This window comes from Gopherus flavomarginatus, chromosome 9 (assembly GCF_025201925.1).
Source record: "Gopherus flavomarginatus isolate rGopFla2 chromosome 9, rGopFla2.mat.asm, whole genome shotgun sequence".
Lineage (NCBI taxonomy): Eukaryota > Metazoa > Chordata > Testudines > Testudinidae > Gopherus > Gopherus flavomarginatus.
The window spans coordinates 21074231-21092680 of record NC_066625.1 but is presented as its reverse complement, the minus strand read 5'-3'; the positions used below and the strand labels follow the sequence as shown (position 1 = coordinate 21092680).

At 40.5% G+C, this 18450-nt stretch overlaps 1 protein-coding gene across 3 annotated transcripts in view; it reads left to right on the top strand.

Annotated features, from left to right (window-relative positions):
• CPPED1 (calcineurin like phosphoesterase domain containing 1) overlaps positions 1-18450 on the top strand; it is a 166657-nt gene that overhangs the window by 11083 nt on the left and 137124 nt on the right. For all 3 annotated transcript variants that reach the window (XR_007776298.1, XM_050967768.1, XM_050967767.1), the window contains exon 2: positions 3238-3456. Coding sequence is in view for 2 of the 3 variants with exons in the window: in XM_050967768.1 (XP_050823725.1) it covers positions 3238-3456 (219 nt within the window). In the remaining variant the exon portion in view is untranslated. The remainder of the gene's footprint in view (positions 1-3237; positions 3457-18450) is intronic.

Below are 18450 nucleotides of genomic sequence, written 5' to 3'. Positions count from 1 at the left end.
CTTTCTCCTTGTTCTTCTGTGCTGCTGCATGAGTGTTTCTGATGAGGTGCCTTATACTCTACTTTTCCCAGAGACTCCACTTTTGTATTCTCCTGTAGTGCGTGTCTCCTGTATTGCGTGGAGCTTTCCAGGGCAGCAGTGAAACTGACTTGGTTCTTATCAGTTTCACAGCTGGCTACAGAGTTCTCACCAGCAGCAGTGAAACCTGAGAGGAATCTGGTCTGTTTTCATTGCGTAGCAGAATGGAGAAACTTTGAGCAGGAGCAAGGAGCACCAGACAGCCTGACCTTGGAAAGCTAATTACTCCTCCAAATTGAATAGCTTTTCCAAACCCTCCTTTTCCTTACTAAGTCACAGAACATGTCTGCTGAGTTAGAACCCTCAGAGAGGCAGGCTTCCTTAACTCATCTTTATAGCTTTTCTCTTAGATTTTTTTAAGTTGATTTCTCTGCCTAAACAATGTCTTTGATGCAGCACATAAACTGATTTTTATGACAGTCATATTTCTCATTTTCCATGCAAGACACATGAAATAAAAACCTAAATTATGTTGTGTCATTCAGCCAGTTCCAAAAGGATTCTATAGAAAACAGATGGATTGATGGATCATTTCACTGCTCTGAATAAAAACCTGTCTGAATGAGTTTTCTAATTTGCAAATGTTAAAGGTTGCATTTCAGATTTAAAAACTAATGGATAAAGGTTTTCAGTCTGTAAAACGTGAGATTGAGGTATTATTAATATACAAGAGGATGATGACTGTATGAATTGATAGATGTTAGCTGACTATAAATTGTTTTATTTAACAATTACATTTTAAATTAAGTGAAATGTAGGAACCTACATTTGGCAAAGAGATGTGGCGCTAACGACAGCAGCTAATAACTCAGAACTGATCCTGATATCTCTTGCTTTTGCTGTTGAAGGAGAGGAAAGTGGAATGGCATGCATTAAGGAGAGCAGTTACTTTTGCCAGTCTGTGTTTGAGTTTTAATGTTGTTAAACAATTTTTTTAAAGTTTTTCCTCCTAAAGGATCCCCAAATCAGGCCATTTATTTAGTTGGCTACCTTTGGGTTTAGGAGCCTAATTTTTTGAAATTTGTTTTTGATTTTTAAGAGCTTATTTGAAAAACCTGACTTGCTGTAGGTTGCCTAGAAATCAGTGTAGCTACCTTGGAAGGATGAAGTTCTGAGCTCACCTTGATAACATTTGAATCTGTAGTTCCAGGGGCACTGAGCATGTTTCTAAGCTAGCTTTTTATTATATTTTAATTCCAGTATTGCAGTTACCACAATTCCAACTATTATGTTGTGTAACCCTAGTCAGAGAGAATTCTGGTGGAAATGGAGTTCTCCTTATTCTGAAGCACTATAGTGGTAGAATGTGGGTTTTTCATCATGAATTTAATAAAAACAAACCCATCCACTTATATAATAAACAAGCTCAAGGACTCCAGACAGCTACTAATGAATGTTTTAATTGCAGATATTAAAGCAAGGATAAAACTAAAAGGGGTAAGACAAAGGGCTTGTCTACACCACAGGTTATGTCGGTACAACTTATGTCACTCAGGGATGTAAATAAGTTCCACTGACCTAAACACCGGTGTGTACAGCTCTATGTCGGCAGGAGAACTTCGATGCAGCTGTGCCACGGTAGTGTTTCTAGTGTAGACTAGCCCAAAGTGAGAGTCACATACCTTAAAGGAGAGCATAAAAGGAAGAAACCCAGCTGCAGTAGTCCAAAACTAAACACTTGGAATGCAAGGAAATGCCTTTAGACAATCAGGGCAGCAACAGTATACTTTTGAAAAGTTTGTACTGTAGTTTAGAGAAAAGTTGGGACACCCACGTTCTCTCATCTCTAACAGAATATGGTCTTAGCTATTCATGGACGAGTAATGCGAAATTTTTTCTTAGCCTGCTTTGCTATCTACACTATCTAAGCTATTTTTGTGATACTCGTTACTGAGATATCTGAGGCACAAAAGTACAAAAAATTAACTGAAACTACAAAAATCCTATTCTTTCTTCTCTAAGTTTCTGGTCTTAAGCGGAATGTGGGGGAAGCTCTAAACATTTTAGTTTGCCTCCAGGCTTATATATTTTTATTCTAGGTTTCAGTCAGGAGCCATTAAGAGCATCCTAAATTAAGGCTTCCATTTGACCCTTCCAGTTGTCACTAATGACTTTGAGACCCAATGTAAATGACCGAAGCTAGCAAATAAAAAACAAGCAATGAAATAAATTCTTTATAATATTTCAAAGTATAGTAGTAAATGTTGTGTAGCATTTTGAGTCATGGTAACGTTATGGGAGTGGGGAGAGCCTTTTGTAAGTCTAAATAGTACAACTGAAATGTATGAAAGCAGACCTGAAAAATTTGCCAGAGAATTAAAATTACCAGCCCAAAGTTCAAGTCAAGGAGAAAGGTGGTGTGCCTGGACCTCACTGCCAGTTGACCGTATGGGTATGTTTATACCACAGTTAGGCTCCTGCAGCTGGCCTGTGCCAGCTGACTTGGCCTTATGGAGGTCGGGCTACAGGGCTGTTTGTTTGTAGTGTCACTTCCAGGCTCAGGCTAGAAGCCTGGGCTCTAGGACCCAGTGAGGAGAGAGTGTACCAGCCCGAGCCTAGGAAGGTTCCTGCCCAAGTCTCATAAGAGCAATTCAGCTGGCATGGGCCAGCCCTGAGCTGCGGGGAATGAGGAAAGAATGCTGCAATTCCTACTGGGTTGCTGTCCTGCATCCTGTACAGGGGATGTCTCTCTAGCTAGCAAGAGCTTTGCACTAATGAGTGAATTTTTCAAGCTTTCTCTAGTAGAGTAAGAGCAAAAAGCATTTAACATAGTAATAATTTAAGTGTGTTCCTTCTGACACCATAAAATGTAGTGTGCATTTTTAATTTAATTAAAAAGGCAATAATTGAAAATGAATCTCATATGTCCCATGCTATTGAGCTATGTTGTAGTGCTGACGTTTTAAGCAGCATTTGCTTTGTTGTTGGTATTCTTTTTCTTTAGTCATCATGTAGCCACATGTCAGCATTGCATAATTACAATAAATACAAATGCTCTAATCTGTTATAGGGAAATATTATGCTTGTGCTTACTCTATTAAAGTATTGTGCCTACCGTATCAAAATGGCCTTCATTTAAAGAAAGTTACTCTTCACCTTAATAATACAGGGAAAATTTCCTTTCCCTTTAAGACTTTACTATTTTATTTATTTTTTAAGATGATGAATGTCAATGGAAAGCCCCTTTCTACTTCATCCAAGGAGCAGATCCTCAGTTTGGACTGATGAAAGCCTGGGCAATTGGTGACTGTGACAATGGAGGTGATGAATGGGAAGAGGAGATCAAATTAACAGAGCAAGCTGTGCAAGCCATTAACCAGTTAAACCCCAAGCCAAAATTCTTTGTACTGTGTGGTGACCTCATACATGGTATGCCAGGTAAGACTGTTAAAAATGTACACTGGTAATCATATTCCCATTTTCTTTTTAAATTTTAGATGTGATCTATAATTACCTTAGCTTTACAGTCGGGCATAGTATTAGGTACTGTATAGTATCGTGTTCTCATTGATGTGTGCTTCTAAGCCCATGCTTGAAGTAGTATTCTGACCTCTCCAGTTGACTCCCTGTGCCATTCATGCATGCTAGCTCTGCCTCTCTGTTAGTAACTTCTTCCTGTGGCTTAGAGAAATTTGCTGTTAGAATGAAATAAAATTTTTAAGAGGACATGCAAAAGTATTTTCACCAAAAGTATTACTTTCATAAACAGTATAGGGACTCCAGCCAGGAGAGAACCAAGGAATAGCCATGCATTTGAGTACCTAAAGGGAGTTTAGTTTCGGGCCTAATAGAAAATCTTCAGCGAGATCTTTCTAATGCTTAATAGAACCTTCTTCTTAAAAGTAATATACTCTATCTTAAAATGCCCTAATACAATTCAGAGAGTAGAATTCTAACCCATTGTTGCAGGACCATGAGATCAGACTAGTGTTATATACTGAAGCAGGCTACAGCAGAATATATACAAATATGGATTACAAGATTTAGCTGTTCCTTACTTTTGCAACTAGACCAGTAAATTTTCTTTACCGTAACTACTGTTTTTGTTTAAAAAGATAAATAATTTTATTGGAAGAGTATAAATAGTTTCATAGACTTTATGGGGTTTTCTTATTTAAAAGCCTCAACATCTTGGCAATTTTAATTAGAAGCCCTAATTGATGTTAGGGGGTTATAGGCCACAGAACTTTTTTTTTTTTTTTTAAATCTATACATGGCGTTGATAACAGAAAAGCATAGACAACCACTAAATTTAAACTTCTTAAGGAAATAATCTGTTAAACTAAGCAAAATAACATAAGGGTATTGGATAGTTCAATCATTTGATCATAAGATATGGTGTTTCATCTCTAGGTCACTTCACTGGTTTATTTAAATTCAGCCATCAAATTCAGCAGCTGCTGTTGCTTACAATTTGATGTCTCTTCCATTTTCTTGTATTTTGCTCTCAGGATCGCTGGTTGTTAACATTTTATGAATTGTTGATTGTGTGTTTTATTGTCATCTTTCTGCAATGCTTTGGATTAAAGGTTCTCCATAAATAGAATATGATGTAATCATAAAATACTTAATTTCAAACAAAATTATCCTTACACAGTGGTAAAAATATACAGTATGTTTGGTACTTAGGTTGTCATATATGATTTTCCTTCAATTTGGGAGTTCAGTTTAAAAAGTGAACATTATAAAATCAATATAAAATTGTAAAACTTACTCTCCCTCAGAAGGGAGAAAAGACTAAAGGGTCATGATCCTACACCAATGGAGGCAAAACTTCCATGAACTTCAGTACTGCAGCAGTGGACCCTATCACTTGCTAATCTCTCCATTGCATAAAGGTTTGCCACATCTTTTAAAGAGTCTGACTTTCCCAGTACAAAATTGTAGTGAGATTTTCAACAAATATCCCCAGTTTCTTTGTACTAATATTCCAATTTTGTTGCTTCCAGTATCCCCTGGGGGGGAAGGGGAGAGAGCGCACAGGAGAAACTCCAGAAACCAGCTATAATATGTCTGTTGCATCTGTTGGAGGACTTCCAGTCACCAAATTAAATAATGCAGTAACCTAAGATAAAACTGTTACGTTGGATTTCACCTTGCATGGGTATTTCCTGAAAGTCATTAACATAAAATGGCTCTTAAGCCTCTGAAAAGAGTTTTGTCTACTCAGGACTCATGTCCATATAACAAGCTCCATCATAAGTATTTCTCTTGTTACAAATTTCAGAGGGACTAAGGACCGAATGGGTGTAGAGCCTGATCTATCCTCTCATCTTTAGATGGTGTCTGTACCGATCAGGTTCTGGCAGGACAGAATGCAGAAATTTGTATGCTGTTACCCTTTTTTTTTCTTTTTTTTTTTTTGGGTGGGGTGGGAGTTGGATAGTGGACTTTTCCAACCAGTGTTGTCTGTCTAGCACAGTGATACTCAGACTGACTCTTGCGAACTGCAAGTGGCTCTTTAATGTGTCTCCTGTAGCATGCGATGTTAAAACACTGTGATTTTTATTATTAACCAGTCTGTTATTAACCAATTGAGATATTTTTACTATTACTTTCTTTATTTACCCAATGGTAGTTGATAAATAATAATACTTGTTCAGTCATTTTTGCTGTGAGAAGGGCTCTAGAGGTGATCCCGGCAATTACAGACCGGTAAGTCTAACGTCGGTACCGGGCAAGTTAGTCGAAACAGTAATTAAGAATAAAATTGTCAGACACATAGAAAAACATAAACTGTTAAGCAATAGTCAACACGGTTTCTGTAAAGGGAAATTGTGTCTTACTACTCTATTAGAGTTCTTTGAAGGGGTCGACAAACGTGGACAAGGGAGATCCAGTGGACATAGTGTCCTTTGATTTCCAGAAAGCCTTTGACAGGGTCCCTCACCGAAGGCTCTTACGTAAATTAAGCTGTCATGGGATAAAAGGGAAGGTACTTTCATGGATTGAGAACTGGTTAAAAGACAGGGAACCAAAGGGTAGGAATTAATGGTAAATTCTCAGAATGGAGAAGGGTAACTAGTGGTGTTCCCCAAGGGTCAGTCCTAGGACCAATCCTATTCAATTTATTCATAAATGATCTGGAGAAAGGGGTAAACGATGAGGTAGCAAAGTTTGCAGATACTAAACTACTCAAGATAGTTAAGACCAAAGCAGATTGTGAAGAACTTCAAAAAGATCTCACAAAACTAAGTGATTGGGCAACAAAATGGCAAATGAAATTTAATGTGGATAAATGTAAAGTAATGCACATTGGAAAAAATAACCCCAACTATACATACAATATGATGGGGGCTAATTTAGCTACAGTGAGTCAGGAAAAAGATCTTGGCGTCATCGTGGATAGTTCTCTGAAGATGTCCACGCAGTGCGCCAAGGCGGTCAAAAAAGCAAACAGGATGTTAGGAATCATTAAAAAGAGGATAGAGAATAAGACTGAGAATATATTATTGCCTTTATATAAATCCATGGTACGCCCACATCTTGAATACTATGTACAGATGTGGTCTCCTCACCTCAAAAAAGATATTCTAGCACTAGAAAAGGTTCAGAAAAGGGCAACTAAAATGATTAGGGGTTTGGAGAGGGTCCCGTACGAGGAAAGATTAGAGGCTAGCCCTCTTCAGCTTGGAAAAGAGGAGACTAAGGGGGGATATGATAGAGGTATATAAAATCATGAGTGATGTGGAGAAAGTGGATAAATAAAAGTTATTTACTTATTCCCATAATACAGGAAGTAGGGGTCACCAAATGAAATTAATAGGTAGCAGGTTTAAAACAAATAAAAGGAAGTTCTTCACACAGCGCACAGTCAACTTGTGGAACTCCTTGCCTAAGGAGGTTGTGAAGGCTGGGACTATAACAGTGTTTAAAAGGGAACTGGATAAATTCATGGTGGCTAAGTCCATAAATGGCTATTAGCCAGGAAAGGTAAAGAATGGTGTCCCTAGCCTCTGTTCATCAGAGGATGGAGATGGAGGGCAGGAGAGAGATCACTTGACCATTGCCGGTTAACTTCACTCCCTCTGGGGCACCTGGCATTGGCCACTGTCGGTAGACAGATACTGGGCTAGATAGACCTTTGGTCTGAGCCGGTACGGCCGTTCTTATATGAGAATATATACAGATATAAAAAACTAAATATTTCCCCTGTCACATTGTTTAAATATGAATATATAATAGTAAATGAAACAATGAATTCACACTACTGTGGCTCTTTTGGGTAATGTTGATCGTTAATTTAACTCCTGAACCACTGAGGTCTAAGTATTACTCGTCTGGCATCTTTCATGAACATAGGGCCCTGATTTATCATAAAACGTAAGAAACAAATTTGTCAGAGTATGGCAAATTGTTATCAAATAGTCATCTTAGTTACAAAATATATGAATGTTAAACTGAACAGATTGTAGACTTAAGACTACTTATGTTCTGTATAGTGTATTTGCTATGCATTGTACAAATATTGGCAGCAGCCTATTGCAATTTCCAAGTAGTAGCAGGAGAGAGCAATTTCATTTAGCGTTTTACCTTTGTCTCATTTCTTCTTTCTGGTGTAAAGATAGCTAGTAACTATAGGTAGTACAGGTATATCTTGCTTTGATCCTATGTAAATGTAAACATGTAATCTTAAATCAATGAAGCAATATTCTATACATCTGCTTTATGCTTATTAGACACTTTATGGAGACCTAAGGAAATAGTTTATTAAAGGAAAGCGTAGCTCCTGCTAGAACAGCTCATCTATTGCTTTACATTCTGTTTACATGTGTTTAAGTTTATATGAATGATTTACTGATGCCTTTTATAAATACATTTTATAGCCAGTAATTTGTCTTTCTGTCTAAACTGGAAAGAGACAAAGACACTAAAGTAAATCATTCTTTGGCTAAGAGACTGTGTGTGCAATCTCATCATGGGCATAAACTCCGTCACTGTCCTTTGGATGTATGCCAAAAAGGTCATTGTCACTTGAGTGCTTGTAACACACTGTTCTTTGTTTCCTTTCCGCAGTCACATGGTTTGGCTCAAGATTACAAAAAAAAAAAAAAAAACCTTGTCACATGTCCATTGACTCCAGTGGCTATTGTGATGCTTGGATTTAATATTTTTTTAACCACAGTTAAAAATCAGAGTGACATTCTTTTGTCATTCTGAGATGCCATAATTAGACTGAAGCAAAGCTAAATCATCAACTGATTACAGTGGAAAAAATGACCTGATTATGGAAATCCTCATAGGACTACTTAAATTGGTCTATAAGTGTTTTCACTTTGTTATGCCAAGAACTTGAAGTTGTAGAAAAACCTTCTGCAGCATTAAGGAGCAAAAGGCAAACTGCTTGAGAATTTAAGTATTTTTTGTTATGAATAATTAATTGATTTTTGATGTTTAAAAAATTACCTCATTTCTGCAATGTATAACCATCAATAATCAGAGGTCTTAAACTTAACTTTTAAAATTCAGTCCAACAGACACTTCCACAGTAGCTCTAATGTAAAAAATGGGGATATATCTAAACAGGGAGTATACCCGCATAGCTATGGCACTGTAGTTATGCTGACATAGCTGTGTCTACACTGTGGGGTTGACATCAACTTGAAGGGCTTTTTCCAGCAGTGAGGAACACCACCTCCACAAGCAACTGTAGTGCTGTCAGTGGAAATGTCAGGGTGTGGATTTTTCATAGCCCTAAGCAACTTAGCTACGTCGACCTAAACTTTAAGTGTAGACCAGGCCCGAGACTGCTCATGTTTGTGAAGTTACTCACATGCATCACATGTTTGGAGTATTGGTGTCTAATACTATTTTTGTCAGGTTTTTTTGTTTTCCTTTTAATTCTTTCTGCTTTCACTGTTTTTATCACCATTCAACACAAGATCATTTGGATCTACACTAATACATCTGTAGAGAAGAGGTACTGACTTCATTTCATGCTTTTCCACAGTGGAGTTTTTCTAGTGATCTTTATGTCAATTTGTTTAATCATTTTAGTTCCATAATGTATTAGGAGGAAAGGCTAAAATATGTTTTCTCAATGGACATAAATCACCAAAGACATAAGAAGAGGCAATCCTTGATTTCAGTCTGACAGTTGTCTGACATTTGGCCCATTAATATTTCTAATTGATATATCAAATTTGATACGAGCCCTCTAGTTCAGTTGTGGTTTTAAACAGGGCCAACGAGATGGGGAGAAGCCGGTACAAATTACCGGGGCCCAACAGTCTGATAGGGGGCCCGGCTTCGTTGGCCCTCTTTAGCTGGTCCGCCCTTGCTGCGGGGGAGGCCTGAAAAAAATTTTCACTGGGGCCCAAGCCTGCTCTCAGCGGCCACTTAAGCTGACAAAAAATAATGTTAATCGAAGAATACTGCAGTTGTTTCCCAGTATGGTTTTTGCTTAAGAATGACAGATTAAAGTTTGAATACATTTTAGCATCCATTGACTTCATATAATTATCTATGCTCTCTTGGATTGTATTTAAATTTTTCTATGCTCAACTTCCATCTCAATCAGTTTAAAAAAAAAAAAACAAAAAACCCTACCCATCTTAAATACATTTTTAACTAGGAGGAACACATGAAGTAAGTAGAGCTTTGACGATGACTGAATTCTAAAGCACCACAGATTTTTGGTCGAAATGATGTCAAGACCTTTGAACAGGGACTCCAAGAAGTCTCAGGATTCCAACAGCTAGGAGTGATTGAATAGAATCCTGATCAGCTAAGCTAGGAAGCAATCAAGCAAAACACTTGTTATCCATTACACATGCCATTAAAGGAGCTAAATAATCAGTGCCAATGTCTCAGTATGTAGATGCTGATTAAAAGTGATTTATACTCAGAACATTATTTTGAAAAGTTTTTCTTGATTACGTAATCAGAAATAATGTTACCAAGAATAGTTAACCTAGTATTGTGGCACTAAATCAAGAATTTTACAAAATACAGTTGCAGTATAGATACTACTAAAAATAACTTTTTCTGCAAGCTTCTTAGATATTTATAACTAGATATATTGTGATCCTTGAAAACTTTCTCCCTAAAGACTTCCATGTGCATATTATGTCAGCATAATTTGGTATAGCAAAAAATGTTAACCTGCAAAGCACAAAAATGCTATTGATTGGATAATTTGCTTGTTTCACTGCTTTGCTGCAACTTTCCAATTATCATATATTGAGTTCTCTAAATCTTCCTCTTTAAATTATAATTTTAATCTTTTTTAACCCTTAGTGCAGGTCTGCACTACAGCCAGGGTTGACACTCTGAGATCGATCCACTGGCAGTCAATTTAGCGGATCTGGTGAAGACGTGTCAGATCTCTCTCCAGTCAACCCCTGTACTCTACCCCTGACGAGAAGAGTAAGTGTAGACCGCATGGTAACTCGACCTATGTTATTCACATAGCTGGAGTTACATAGCATAGGTCGACTTACAACGGTAGTGTAGACATAGTCTTAGAAAGTTGTTTCTGCCAAATAACATTTCCATTATTTTTATGAACTAATTTTCTAATGTCCTAAAATGTGATATTTTATCTAGCACAAAAGAGATCACAGTAGATAAATTGAAGGAAGATGTCACTGCTTTATAACTGACCAAAATAAAACAGATTACCATGAACTGGAAATTCAACCTGTTGCCAGCTTGCAATAAATGGTGTAATAGAGCATAAAGAAAAAGGGTTTCCACAAAACAAGTGGGTTGCAGATGGGTCCTGTAGTCCAGCATTCAGGGGATGCAAAAATGTAAGTTGAGACTCTTCTTTTGGGTGAATCCCAACCCACTTCAGTTTCTCACCGCCAGAACCATCTTTAATTCTTGCCATGTACTCCATATGTGACACTTCTCAGGCAAGCATCAGGAGACATCAGTGGAGAATTAAGACAATATTTACTTATTTGCAGGAGTCAGAACTGGTGTGGGCAGTGAAAGCAAAGGAATTAGAAATGAGGCATGTGTGGTTTGAATTGGGGCATTTTATCAGAGGAGGAAATTTTGGGAGTGGAATAGAGCTAGAAGTGACTCAGGCCCCCTCTCTAGGGGAGGAGGAGGGATCAGTAGGATGGTGTAGGTCTGGAATGCTTTTGGTGAGAGAGTGCAATTACTCAGGCAGAACACACTCCATCAATCCATGGAAGACCTCTTCCAAATCACTAGTTGCTAATCAAACATCCATTCACGTAGTTTAGTGCTTCTTGGCAAACCTCTCAGTTTCTGAACATTTAAGGCAGCATTGTTCAACCTCTTCAGCCTAAGAAACCTCACAAAGGGCTAAGGGACCACAGTCAATACTTGCACTGCTTAGTAAAGGAAGCAGAAACCAAATGCAAGTCTCCTAATGAGAATTCTCCCAATGCAGAGGAGTCTCTAGAGCAGTGGTACTCAAACTGAGTCTCCTGAGCCACAAATGGCTAGTTACTGTGTCTCGTGAGGCACTTTGCAACACATGGTATTAAAACACTGTGTGATTTAATTAACAATCAGTCAGGATGCTTTTATTATGTTATTAATGAATTGTAGTTCATAAAATAATACTTGGTCAGTCATTTTGCTATGAGAATTATATATATGTGTGTGTGTGTGTGTGTGTAAAATAATAGTAAATAGTGAATTCACACTACTGTGACTCTTTTGGGCAATGTTGATCACTAATTTGGCTCCTGTACCACTGAGGTCTGAGTATCATTTCCCCAGAGGATGTAGAGCCAGCATAGCTGGTTCCTTCACCTTTATCTCTCCCCCCTGACCCTGGTTCAGGGGCTGGAGTGCACTGTACTTTGCTAGCCTCAGATGACATATGGTCCCTACTGGACTTTTGTGCATTAGCACAAGTTAATGTCTCCTCTGGCTGCTTTAATCTGGGCTGGGGAAGGAAGTTGGGAAGTCATAACTGGATGTTGTTTTTCAGCTTCTCATCTCTCCTCATATGGCAGCCGTTCCATACCCCTAATCATTTTTGTTGCCCTCTTCTGAACCTTTTCCAATTCCAATATATCTTTTTTGAAATGGTGCGACCATATCTGCATGCAGTATTTGAGATGTGAGTGTACCATGGATTTATATAGAGGCAATATATTTTCTGTCTTATTATCTATCCCTAATGATTCCCAACATTCTGTTCAGTTTTTTGACTGCCGCTGCACATTGAGTGGATGTTTTCAGAGAACTATCCACAATGATGCCAAGATCTTTCTTGAGTGGTAACAGATAATTTAAACCCCATCATTTTATATGTATAGTTGGGATTAAGTTTTTCAATGTGCATTACTTTGCATTTATCAGCATTGAATTTCATCTGCCTTTTTGTTACCCAGTCACCCTGTTTTGAGAGATCCTTTTGTAGCTCTTAGCAGTTGCTGTGGACTTAACTATCTTGAGTAGTTTTTGTATCATCTGCAAATTTTGCCACCTCACTGTTCACCCCTTTTTCCAGATTATTTATGAATATGTTGAATAGGACTGGGCCCAGTACAGAGCCCTGGGGGACACCACTATTTACCTCTCTCCATTCTGAAAACTGACCATTTATTCCTACCCTTTGTTTCTTTTTAGCCAGTTATCAGTCCATGAGAGGACCTTCCCTCTTATCCCATGGCAACTTATTTAGTAGCCTTTGGTGAGGGACCTTGTCGAAGGCTTTCTGAAAATTTAAGTGCTCTATATCCATTGGATGCCCCTTGTCCACATGCTTGTCAACCCCCTCAAAGAATGTTAGTGGATGGGTGAGGCATGATTTCAAATCTGTGTGCCTCTGTTGGAAAATCCCACTAGACCTACATCTTTAAGTGCCTAAGTACCTTTGACTATCTGGCCCATAGTATCCAGTGCAAAGTGAATTTTGAATTTGATGGCTTTAGGTTTAATTTCTGCTCTGGGAATAAAAAATTTAAAATTACATATAGATATTTATTAATTTCTATTATAAAATTAATAAATGTTAATATATAATGGGCAGTCTTGTCAGGGGCTGACTTTTTTTGTCCACTAATGCACTTGCAGCATCCATTGTTAGCTTCAGAATATCAATGATGTTGCCATTTTCCAGTTACGTGGACATGGTATGTCTGTCTTAGTCTGCACTCAAACCTACATCCTTCACTAAGGTGGTTTGGTTGAATCGCTAAACTGGAAAAACCCCAGTTCTGAAATATAATTTTTTTGCATGGATCAGCTAGCAAAGTTGTCTTTTCTGGAACCCTGCTGCTGGACACCTAGTACCTTCTCCTCTTCAATGTGTCTAGTTCACATTATTAAATGGCCCAAAGAGGACTAGAATTGCCATCTAAGGTGAGACGGAGGATGAACTAAGTAAATTAATAAATAAATTGGGGATGATCTGAAAATCAGGACTGCTTAAAAGCTGAAACTGCTGAAAGGACACATTTCCATTTAGCTCGCTGATCCCCTTTGCCATTCTGTGGGAGATGACTGATGGACAGGCTGTGATGGTTCTATGTGCTGCATTTTGATTTAACGTACGATACAGTGCTTCCCTCTTCATTTCATAATAGTAGTTTTATTTTGCCAACTGAAAATGGCTACAACAGACTAATATGTCAAATACAAGGGGCTGGATTCTTTGCTGGGGTAAATCAGCATAATTCCATTGAAGCTGAGAGATTTACACTAGCTGAGAATCTGACCTCAAATCTTTCGTGCAGCTGAGTTTCCTTGAGAGAACTTGCTTACATTCTGTAACTTCCTTGTGACACTACTGCTTGTTATTAACTTGATATGCACTTTGTAATATAAATTGAATCTTTTAAAGTCCACTATATGATAGACTATTAGGGCAGGTGTTTAATTGTGTTTCATGAATTGTATGCTGAGTGTAAGTACATGCTGTGACCTCTTACATCTCCAACTGTAAATTGGATATAGCTGTTAGAGAGTAAATGAAACAAGTCTTGTCTAATAATGTTTATAATCGAAAAACAAGTAGAACCTGATTAACTTGATCAGTTAGCAATGTGATAATGGACCAATGAACAAATGTTTATGCTTTCACTGTTTTAGATCAATGCATTTGTGTTCATATGTTAATTAGAAAAAATTAAAATCGCTAGAACAGGAAAGTATTATGGCACTTCAGCTTCATTGTGATTACATATGCTAATTGATCTTGTTAAGTGAAGGAATAAATCCTTAATCTTTAATGTCTGCTGAAGTGCTGCTCAGGTCATAATGTGCCAAGTAATTTGACACTAGCATCTTGTTAGGCAAGCCCTAGAAGTAGGACTCTTCATTCTCTGCATATTCTCATTTTTAGTCTTGTATCTCTAGGTTGCTGAATTCAGCCTTTTCTAATGGTCATGCTTCTTGTTATAACATGTTTGAAAAAAAATGGCTCTGGCTGAGGTGAATTGTTCATAAGGAGTATAACAAACTCCCTATTGGATGGCATGGATGGTCCTGTGGTTAGGGCATAGGAGTGGTGATGGGGCAGTCCTACCATAGATTTCCTGTGTGGTCTGCGGTTAGAGCATGAGTCTGGGAACTAGGAGATTGGGATTCCAGTCCTGGCTCTGCTAATGATTTTAGATCAGGGGTGGGCAATCATTTTGGCCCGAGGGCCACAATGGGGTTGTGGAACTGTATGAAGGGCTGGATAGGGAAGGCTGTGCCTCCTCAAACAGCCTGCCCCCCTGCCCCTTGACCCATCCAACCTCACCATCCCTTGTCCCCTCACTGCCCCCTCCCGAGACCCCCGCCCTCTATTCAACCCCTCTGCTCCCTGTCCCCTGACTGTCCCAAACCCTATCCACACACCCCCATCTCTGACAGCTCCCCCGGGATTCCCACCCCCTATCCAACTGCCCTCTGCTCCTCATCCCCTGACCACTTCCTCCCAGGAACACCCACCCCTAACTGCCCCCCGGGATCCCACCCCCTTATTCACACACACCCCGCTCCCTGTCCCCCAACTGCCCTCCCGACCCCTATCACATCCCTGACACACCCCCTGGGACTCCCACTCCCAACCCTCTCTGTCCCCATCTCCTGACCGCTCCCCAGAACCTCTGCCCTATCCAACTAACCCCTCCTCCCTGACTGCTCCCTCCAGGACCTCCCTCCTCCCTTACCTGACCCTACCCCGCTCTCCGCCCCCTTACTAGCAGCAGGAGCTTGCAGCCACAGCACCCGACCAGAACCACTGCGTTTTCCATGCTGCCCAGCGGGAGCGGCAGGCCAGAGTGCAGCCTGCGCGGGAGAGGGGAACAGCGGGGGAGGGGACAGGGACTAGGTTCCCTTTTCGGGAGCTCAGGGGCCGTGCAGGACAGTCCCACAGGCCGGATATGGCCCGCGGGCTGTAGTTTGCCCATGTCTGCTTTAGATGATCCCTTTTAATGTTTCCTCTTAGTTTAGGAGACTAGACTAATTATTTGACACAGGCAGAAAATAGGAGGCTGTGAGGTGCACTGTGCCAAAGGCCCCCGTTATTGTGAGATATACCCAGATAATCCTGGCAAGTGACCTGCACCCACCTGCTGCAGAGGAAGGTGAAAAAACCCTAAGCTACTCCTAGCTATAGTTTCTTCCCAGGAGTTCACATCACTGGGGGGGGGAGGGGGCTGACTTCAAAGAAGTTTTCTTTGATGGAGACACAGGTTTCACTTTTTAAATCTACCTTCATAGGCTAATTCAATCCAGCCACATGTTTTCTTTTAAGTTACTATATTAGAAATAAATTGAAGTCTGTTACAGTCCCATGCCTTACTCTCTTGACATATCTGGTGGATACATTCTGGGTGCATTATTTTTTCTGTTAATAACACAGTCAAAGATTAAACTATAGGCACCAGCATCAGAGGGCACTACTGGAATGGTTAGCCAACATCTGGATGAGTGAGTTTGATCAAGAAAACATTAATCAGAATTCTTTAGCTCGCTTTCTCAGAACTAGACAAAATTGTCAGTTGTGTGTGGGCATTAGTGGTGAGGTGTATTTAACATAAACCTCCACTGCTGTCAAAATCCACTAATTTCCCTGAGTTATAGCATAGTATCAAATTATATATTATTATTTTGACTTTATATTTAGGTTATCGTCTTATCTTTGTGTACGTGTGAAACAATAGTGACTTTATTTCCTTAGAAAGCAAGCTGTAATCAAAGCGGGAAGGTGGGTTGCTTACAGGGAATGAGTCAGTCAAGGGGGGTGTTCATCAAGGGGAAACAAACACAGCAGACCGACCATACCCTGACCCGTGATGAAACTCGTTTTCAGAGCTTCTCTGGTGCACACCGCTTCCTGGTGTGCTTTTCTAATCGCCCTTGTGTCTGACTGCGCATAATCAGCGGCCAGGTGATTTGCCTCAGCCTCCCACCCCGCCATAAAGATCTCCCCCTTACTGTCTCAGAGATTGTGGAGCACACAGCAAGCAGCAATAGCAATGGGGACATTGGCTTGGCTGAGGTCAGAGCAAGTCAGTAATGTGTGCCAGCGCGCCTTTAGATGGCCAAATGCACATTCTACCACCATTCTGCACTTGCTCAGCCTGTAGTTGAACAGCTCCTGACCACTGTCCAGGCTGCCTGTGTATGGCTTCATGAGCCATGGCATCAAGGGGTAGGCTGGGTCCCCCAGGATAACTACAGGCATTTCAACATCCCCAGCTGTTACTTTCTGGTCTGGGAAGTAATTCCCTTGCTAGAGCCGTTTAAACAGAGTAGTGCTCCTGAAGACGCGAGCGTCATGAACCTTTCCTGGCCATCCCATGTGGATGTTGATGAAACGTCCCGTGTGATCCACCAGTGCTTGCAGCACCACTGAAAAGTACCCCTTGCGGTTTATGTACTGGGTGCCCTGGTGCTCCGGTGCCAAGATAGGTATATGGGTTCCATCTGTCGCCCCACCACAGTTAGGGAATCCCATTGCAGCAAAGCCATCCACTATGACCTGCACATTTCCCAGAGTCACTACCTTTCGTAGCGGCAGCTTAATGATTGCTTTGGCTACTTGCATCACAGCAGCCCCCACAGTAGATTTTCCCACTCCAGATTGATTCCCGACTGACCAGTAGCTGTCTGGCGTTGCAAGCTTCCAGAGGGCTATTGCCACTCGCTTCTCAACTGTGAGGGCTGCTCTCATCTTGGTATTCTGGCGTTTCAGGGCAGGGGAAAGCAAGTCACAAAGTTCCATGAAAGTGTCCTTACACATGCGAAATTTTCGCAGCCACTGCTAATCGTCCCAGACCCGCAAAACTATGCCGTCCCACCAGTCTGTGCTTGTTTCCTGGGCCCAAAATCGGCGTTCTATGGCTAGAACCTGCCCCATTACCAGCAGGATCTCCAAAGTGCAGGGGCCCGTGGTTTGGGAGAATTCTGAGTCCATGTCCTCATCACTCTCGTTGCCGCGCTGCCGTAGCTGCCGCCTCCTCGCCTGGTTTTGCAGGTCCCGCTTCAGCATAGACCGCATGAGAATGCGTGAAGTGTTTACAACGTCCACGATTGCAGTCTTGAGCTGAGCAGGGTCCATGCTTGCTGTGCTGTGGTGTTTGCACAGTTCACCCAGGAAAAAAGGCACGAAATGGTTGTCTGCTGCTTTCACGGAGGAAGGGGTGAGGCTGTACCCAGAACCACCCCCGACAATGTTTTTTGCCCCATCAGGCACTGGGATCTCAATCCAGAATTCCAAGGGGCGGGGGAGACTGTGGGAACTATGGGATAGCTGCCCACAGTGTAACACTCTGGAAATCGACACTCACGTCGGTACATGGACGCTCACCGCCGAATTAATGTGCTTAGTGTGGCCGTGTGCACTCAACTTTATACAGTCTATTTTAAAAAACTGGTTTCTGTAAAATAGGAATAATCCCGTAGTGGAGACGTACCCGTAGATTGGTACTCTAGAGAGGCTAACATCTTCTGTTTATACACAGAAGAGACACAGCCTAAGTAACTGCTGTTCATGCTTTACCAGGCTTTTCCCCCCAGCATGCCTCTACTGTGACCTGGAAGGCAACACCTCTAGTAGTGAGAGAGTAGCTCATTCTCCACAGTCAATTCAGTTCTCTTCTGAGATTGATGATAAGGTGAATCACTGTCCACTGGAAATGTGACTAACCCCAAAGATTTAATGGACATTGGGTGATTTTTGCGCTGAGAGCAATAAATTGTGGCACAGAAGGGCAATTCTTCATTTTCAAACTTTAAAAAATACTAAATGTGTAAACAGAGTCGGAGGTTGTGCCTAGAAAAATAATAGACGTGGGTAACTTAAAATTGGAAAGGAGAGAAAAGCCTGCACAAGCTGCTTAGTAGAGAGGCAGTTAGAGGTAGTTTGTGTGTGTCATTTATATATTTGTGCATGTGTTTATAGGACTGCATATACAATTTTTTTAAAAATGATACCTTAGTCAC